This window comes from Mesocricetus auratus, unplaced genomic scaffold (genome assembly GCF_017639785.1).
Source record: "Mesocricetus auratus isolate SY011 unplaced genomic scaffold, BCM_Maur_2.0 Super-Scaffold_100009, whole genome shotgun sequence".
Lineage (NCBI taxonomy): Eukaryota > Metazoa > Chordata > Mammalia > Rodentia > Cricetidae > Mesocricetus > Mesocricetus auratus.
In genome coordinates this window covers 59,698,515-59,705,149 of record NW_024429193.1, presented here as the reverse complement: position 1 = coordinate 59,705,149, position 6,635 = coordinate 59,698,515, and the positions used below count along the sequence as shown (strand labels likewise).

General features: G+C 43.9%; 1 protein-coding gene across 2 annotated transcripts; it reads left to right on the top strand.

The window, feature by feature from the left end:
- Positions 1-3,091: 3,091 nt before the first annotated feature.
- On the top strand, positions 3,092-5,809 carry Rbm8a (RNA binding motif protein 8A). Of its 2 annotated transcripts, none has more exons than XM_005084237.4 (6): positions 3,092-3,213; positions 3,474-3,533; positions 3,649-3,723; positions 4,146-4,282; positions 4,548-4,684; positions 4,772-5,809. In XM_005084237.4, exons 1-6 carry the CDS (start codon positions 3,147-3,149, stop codon positions 4,815-4,817), a joined length of 522 nt encoding a protein of 173 aa, XP_005084294.1. In that variant the 5' UTR covers positions 3,092-3,146; the 3' UTR covers positions 4,818-5,809. The 2 variants fall into 2 exon arrangements, with proteins under 2 accessions (XP_005084294.1, XP_005084293.1); XM_005084236.4 differs by having other exon boundaries at positions 3,646-3,723.
- Positions 5,810-6,635: the final 826 nt, after the last annotated feature.

Sequence of the window (6,635 nt, the reverse complement as noted above, 5' to 3'; positions counted from 1 at the left end):
AAATCTTGCTTTTCCAATTATAGTAGTGTGATTAAATGTCCTTTTAGAGTAAATTTGTGTTTAAAAATCTGTCTTGGCATTAAGAAAAATAATGCCAAGCAAAAAATAATTTAGAATCTATTGGGGTAGGGAGTATTTCCAAATGTTAAAAGTCTTAAGTACAGAGCTGGAGGGAAGATGGCTCAGAGGTTAAGAAGCCTGGGAATCTGATAGCCTCTTTTGACCTCTTCAGGAACCTTACTCAGGTTCCACCACCACAAAGACACAAATAAGGCAGGTGAGGTGGTTCATGCTGAGGCATGATCACTGTAAGTTCAAGGCCAGCCTAGTCCACATTGGGTTCCAGTCAGGACTACATAACTTGTCTTAAATAAATAAACCTTAAAAAAAACACAAACACTCAAAATATTTGAGGAAAAATTTCTTATTTTAGGATTAAACTGCAGAAAATCCTTAGTATGGCAATATGATCCTAAACTGTCATTTACAGATTTATTTCCCAGTCACATAACTTTAAGCATACAAAATTCCTTCTCATTCTGAAATTCATTCATTTCTTCTCTCCCATTGGGACAAGCACCAGATACAAGTTTTGGAGATAATTGCAAAGAAGCATCTTTACATCATAATGAGTGGAAAACAAGTTAAAAACAAAACAAGATAATTAAACATCTGTTTTTAAATTCTAAGGAGGAAAGAAACAGAAAAGAAGGATAATAAAAATGCCTTCAGTAAGCCCGGGCAATGGTAGCGCATGCCTTTAATCCCAGCACTTGGGAGGCAGAAGCAGGTATCTTGGGATACATAGAGAAACACTGCTGAAAAACAAAACAAAACAACAACAAAACCAAAAAGGCCAGGCCGAGCCCACACCTTTAATCCCAACACTCCAGAGGCAGAGGCAGGCCTCTGAGATCCGCCTGCCTCTGCCTCCCGAGTGCTGGGGTTAAAGGTGTGTGCCACCACTGCCTGGCTGGTAAATCCATTTCTAGTCCAGACCATTGAGGAAAGGCACACACCTTTGATCCAGATCGTGAGTTGGGAAAACACACCTTTAATCTGGGCCACACCCTCTGCTGGCAGCATATATAAAGACCTAGGAAGAGAAAGTCTTTGCTCTTTGCTGCTTGCACAGCCACTTGCCAGACAGCTACTAGAAGTTTGGACGTCCCACTCACAGCTAACCACTGTTTGCATTAGCTGGACTGCAGCCTGTAAGTCATTCCAACAAATGGTGTGTGTGTGTGTGTGTGTGTGTGTGTGTGTGTGTGTGTGTGTGTGTGAGAGAGAGAGAGAGACAGAGAGACAGAGACAGAGAGAGACAGAGAGAGACAGAGAGAGAGAGAGAGAGATTCATTCCATAAGTTGTTGACTCTAGAGAACCCTGACTAAGGTGCCATACTATCATCAAGGATGTTAAAACTGATGCCTCCTTCCCTTCCTGTCTAGCTCTGATTTGTGCCATGCTGGGGAGGAAATCTGGGGTTTCATGAATACTATTGTAAATATATTTATCAATTAAGCTCATTCTCAGCTCCAGGAGACTAACCTTTAAAAAAAATTTGAAGCTGGGTGTGCTGGGGCACATCTTTAATCCCACTACTCCAGAGGCTGAAGCAGACAACTCTCTGTGCATTTGAGGCCAGCCTGGTCTACAGTGAGACTCAAAACAAAAAATTTGCTTTCTGCCTGGCCAATCAAATTTCAATGTCCTCATTGAATATTTCCTTTTTTTGTTTTTCAAGACAGGGTTTCTCTGAATTGCTTTGGAACCTGTCCTGGAACTCCCTCTGTAGACCAGGCTGGCCTGGAACTAGAGATCTTCCTGCCTCTGCCTCCCGAGTGCTGGGATTAAAAGTGTGGGCCACCAACACTCAGCCTGGCCTTTTTGGTTTTTTGTTTTGTTTTTCAGCAGGGTTTCTCTATGTATCCCTAGCTACCTGCTTCTGCCTACCAAGTGCTGGGATTAAAGGCATGGCTTGTCTACTAGTTTCCCTGAGATTCTGTGCCAGGCTTGATTTAGCTTAGTTTTTAATGTTTCCTATAAAGATTAAATGGCTTCTTCAAACAGTGTATATATGCTTAAATTACTTTGTAGTCTTAATTCTGCCCCCCCCCAGGGTTTCTCTGTGGCTTTGGAGGCTGTCCTGGAACTAGCTCTTGTAGACCAGGCTGGTCTCGAACTCTCAGAGATCCGCCTGCCTCTTACTCCTGAGCGCTGGGATTAAAGACGTGTGCCACCACCGCCTGGCAGTCTTAATTTTTCTTAACATTAACTTGTATGTGTATATGCATGTGTTTACAACTTGTTTGAAGGCAGGCACGTAGAGGTCAGAGGACACCTTGTAAAAGTCGTTTCTTTCCTTCCACCTTGTGGGTGTTAGGGATCGAACTCATGGTGTCACACTTGGCAGCAACAGCCTTTCCTGCTGAGCCATCTCATCGGTACTAACTCGCGTTTGAGATTAAAAACAAAAATTTAATTCAACTGCCATTTCCTAGCATGGAGTGGGGAGAAGGAAAACAAGCCTCTAATAAGGAAACCAATACGGCTTTATAATGACTTCTTGTTAGTTGAAGGTTTTAAGAGAAAGCCAATGACTTCACTCACCCTTTGAATTTGTCCCAACGCGGAAGCGCTCGCGACCTGCTCAACATGGCTGGAGGAGCACTTCCGGCACCGTTTTATTTTACTATAGTTTGTATTCTTTGTAGGCTCTCATCCTGTAGCTTTAGAGCTCGACCTGGTGGCACATGCCTTTAATCCTAGCACCTGGAAGTCCGAGGCAGGTGGGTCTCTGACTTCGAGACCAGCCAGGACTACATAGAAAGACTGTCACAAAACAAAACACGCCAAACTAAGTAGCCTTGGCTGGTCTGGAACTCACCATATAGACTAAGATGGCCTCGAACTCAAAGCGATCCACCCGTGCTGCCGAGTGTTGGGCGTAAATCGCGCAGCCACGCCAAATTGACAGCTCCACTTTAAAGTAGCCCCGCCTGCCTTTGAGACTTTTCACACGCCGAGGGCGGGGCTTGGAGCCAATCTTTGATTGGTTAGCCTGACTGTGACGTTTATCCTCTGCGACAGTTTCCCGAGGTGCCTAGCTCGCTGCAGCGCGGACGAGAGCTCGGAGAGAAGCAAGATGGCGGACGTGCTGGATCTTCACGAGGCCGGTGGCGAGGATTTCGCCATGGATGAGGATGGGGACGGTGAGGAGAATTGAGGCGGCTGCGGGAAGAGGGGAAGGAGCGCGAGAAGAATGTAGTAGGAGGGAATTTCCTGGGATGCGGGCTCACGAAGTGGGTCTCGACTGGAGACTCCGCCCCCCTGGGAAGGAATTAGGGGCGGAACCGGGAAGGGACTGAAGCTGAAGTCCCTGTTTTAAGCTTCCAGATAGTCTTGGGAACGAGACAGTTTTTTTTAAAAAATGACTTATTTTTGTTGCTTATTTTCTCTTCTGGAACTCTAGAGAGCATCCATAAACTAAAAGAAAAAGCGAAGAAACGGAAGGGTCGCGGCTTTGGCTCCGGTGAGTGTGGGGAACAGAATAGAGTGGTCTAATAAGAAGTGTGGGAACTTTGTGGTCTGATGGGAATACATATGAAGGACAGTTTTCGGTGATCTAGTATGTGTTCTTTTAGAAGAGGGGTCCCGAGCGCGGATGCGAGAGGATTATGACAGTGTGGAGCAGGATGGCGATGAACCCGGACCGCAGCGCTGTAAGTAAATAGGACTTCTGGGGAATCTGTGTGTACTGGCACTTAAATGGGAATAAAGTAAGAGACAGTTTGACCAATCTCTCGCTGTCTGTCTCTCTGTCTCTTGCTCTCTTTCTTTCTCTCTCTCCCTCCTTCCCTCTCCCTCCTTCCTTCCTCCCTCCCTCCCTGTCCTAGAACTCTCTTTTTAGACCAGGCTGGCCTCGAACTCTCAGGGATCCATCTGCCTCTGCCTCTGCCTTCAGGAGTGCTGGGATTAAAAGTTTGTGCCACTATGCCCCTGCCTTTTTTAGGTTTGTGATAAGAGTCTCACTGTGTAGCCTTAGTTGACCTGGAACTCACAAATCTGCCTGCCTCTGCCTCCGCTTTCTAAGCACTGGGCTTTTTATCTTTGTGCTCATACAACACCCTCCCTTACCCAACAGCTGTCGAAGGCTGGATTCTCTTTGTCACTGGAGTCCACGAAGAAGCCACTGAAGAAGATATTCATGACAAGTTTGCTGAATATGGGGAAATAAAAAACATCCATCTCAACTTGGACAGACGTACAGGATACTTGAAGGTAGATTTTCCTGCTTCCTTCAATAACTCTACGTTGGAGGTTATTTTGTATTTGTAGTGGTTGTCCAAGAACAGGGATTAAGTGAAATGACATTGAAATTGATTTTGTTACCTACAAGAATGGAAACAAAATGGGCGTATAATGGGGATGTATGATGTAATTGTCACTATATAGAGCTGGTAAATTTTTCTGGTTAGGTATGCAGTTCAGGTTTAAGGAAGGGGTACTTGACGGTTGGTGACGTAGACTTTTGAACTTTCCACAGGGGTACACTCTAGTTGAGTATGAGACATACAAAGAGGCTCAGGCCGCCATGGAAGGACTCAATGGTCAAGATCTGATGGGACAGCCAATCAGCGTCGACTGGTGTTTTGTTCGGGGTCCTCCAAAGGGCAAGAGGAGGTAAGACAGAAGGGAGGGCAGACATGAACGAGATAAACAAGGGTTTTGTATTGTCCTTTGGTGAATCCTTCTTTTCATTTTCCTCAGAGGTGGCCGAAGACGAAGCAGGAGTCCAGACCGGAGACGTCGTTGATAAATCCTCTGTTGCCCAGGTGGTCTCTCCACGAGTCCATTTGGTGTTACTGCCTTGCATAAATAGGGCTAGGGTGGAACTTGTGTTTATATTTAATTTCTTACCCTGTCTACTTTGTATTGCTTTGAGTTAAAAAGTAATAAATGTTTTGTTTTCTACATTTAAAGTTTTACTGTTCTGGAGACTGAAGAGGTTTACAGTAAGGCCTTCTGAGTCACTGGGAAGACTGTGTCTGGAGTGGGATTCTGAGTTTCTAGAGGCTCCAATAGAGACTGCTCACATTTCTTTTTCTTAGAAGACCAGAGAGCAGGGGTAGTGAGGTTTTTGTAGCATTAAGGAATGATTCTTACTCTTGTGAGCAGATACTGTATTAGTGCTTCTCTTCTCACACAGTCTGATGTAGCCCAGGGTGGCCCAGAACTTCTGTTACTTTGCCTTGGTGTCCCAGGCGCTCAGATTCCAGGCATGGGCCACCATACCCAGTTTATGTGGTCCCTGTGACTAAAACTTGGGGACTTTGCATGTGCTCAGCCAGCTCTGCCTTGAGTATGGTGCTGAACATAGTTTGTTAGTTCCTACAACACAAAAGAAACCCAGCTTGATTACTATATAACAGTACACTTCTGAGAAGGACATTGCAGCCTGGCAGTGGTGGCACACACCTTTAACCCCTGCACATGGGAGTCAGGGGCAGGTGGATCTCTGAGTTTGAGGCCAGCCTGGTCTACAGAGTAAATTCTAGGAAAGCTAGGGCTATACAAAGAAACCCTGTCTAGAAAAACAAAAATAAACAGAAAATCACATTGCTAGCCCTTTCTCATAGTTTTTAGTTGAAATGATTTTTTGATATGTCTGTAGTAACTTTGTGGGATTATTTTTGCTGTTGCTTTGAAGTCTTATGTGGGTCACTATGTGACTCACATTGGCCTCAGACTTAAGATACTCCTGTTTCTCTGATGTATAATGGCAAATATTAAACATTTTTTCAGATATTATTGGTTGCCCTGTCCTTCTTTTTGGTAAATTGCTGGGGTTTTGGATTGAATTGGTTAAGAATATATTTTAGTTTATATTTGCAGGGTTAGAGTGCTTTGGTTCTTTTTGATAATGTAGATTGAATAACTATTAGTTTGACAAAAGATTTCTAGATTTTGAAGTATTTGAGAGAGTAAGTTGAGCAAGCATTAGGAATTTTAGAAAATAGTATCATCCAGAGAGACATTAGATGAACTGCTTAGATATGACTTGGCTATTTTGAATCAGTTGGGAAGATCCTCTTCTATAACTGATGTTCTTTTTGCTTTGTTTGAGAAATATAAAAATAGCTCAGAGGGGTAGGGATGTGGTTCAGCTGGTAGAATGCCTGTCTAGTATGCACAAGCCCTGAGTTGTGTTGACCAAAACCGCATAAAATGGACATGGTGGCTCCTTTCTGTGATCCTAGCACTAACTTGGGAGATGAAGCCTGAAGAAAGTTGACTTCATCCTCAGCTACATAGGTGGTTGTCAGTCAGCCTGGGCTATATGAGATCTGTCTCTGGGGAGAGGAGTTGGAAGGGGAAACTCACTGGTTGATTTGTATGGCTTTCTAACTTTCCTTTCTCCTACAAACTTAACCATGTGCAGTAGCAACCCTCCTTTTAACTACTACAACTTTGAAACTTGAACTTACATAAATAAGTAATTTCCTGCTATTCCTAATGTCATTCTTTATACCATAAAAATTTTTGTCTTTGTGTCTGACTGTATGCCACGTGTCCCAGTAGTCTTCTTTTAATATGTAGCTGTTTATGAGTGTTTTGCCTGCGTGTGTCTTTG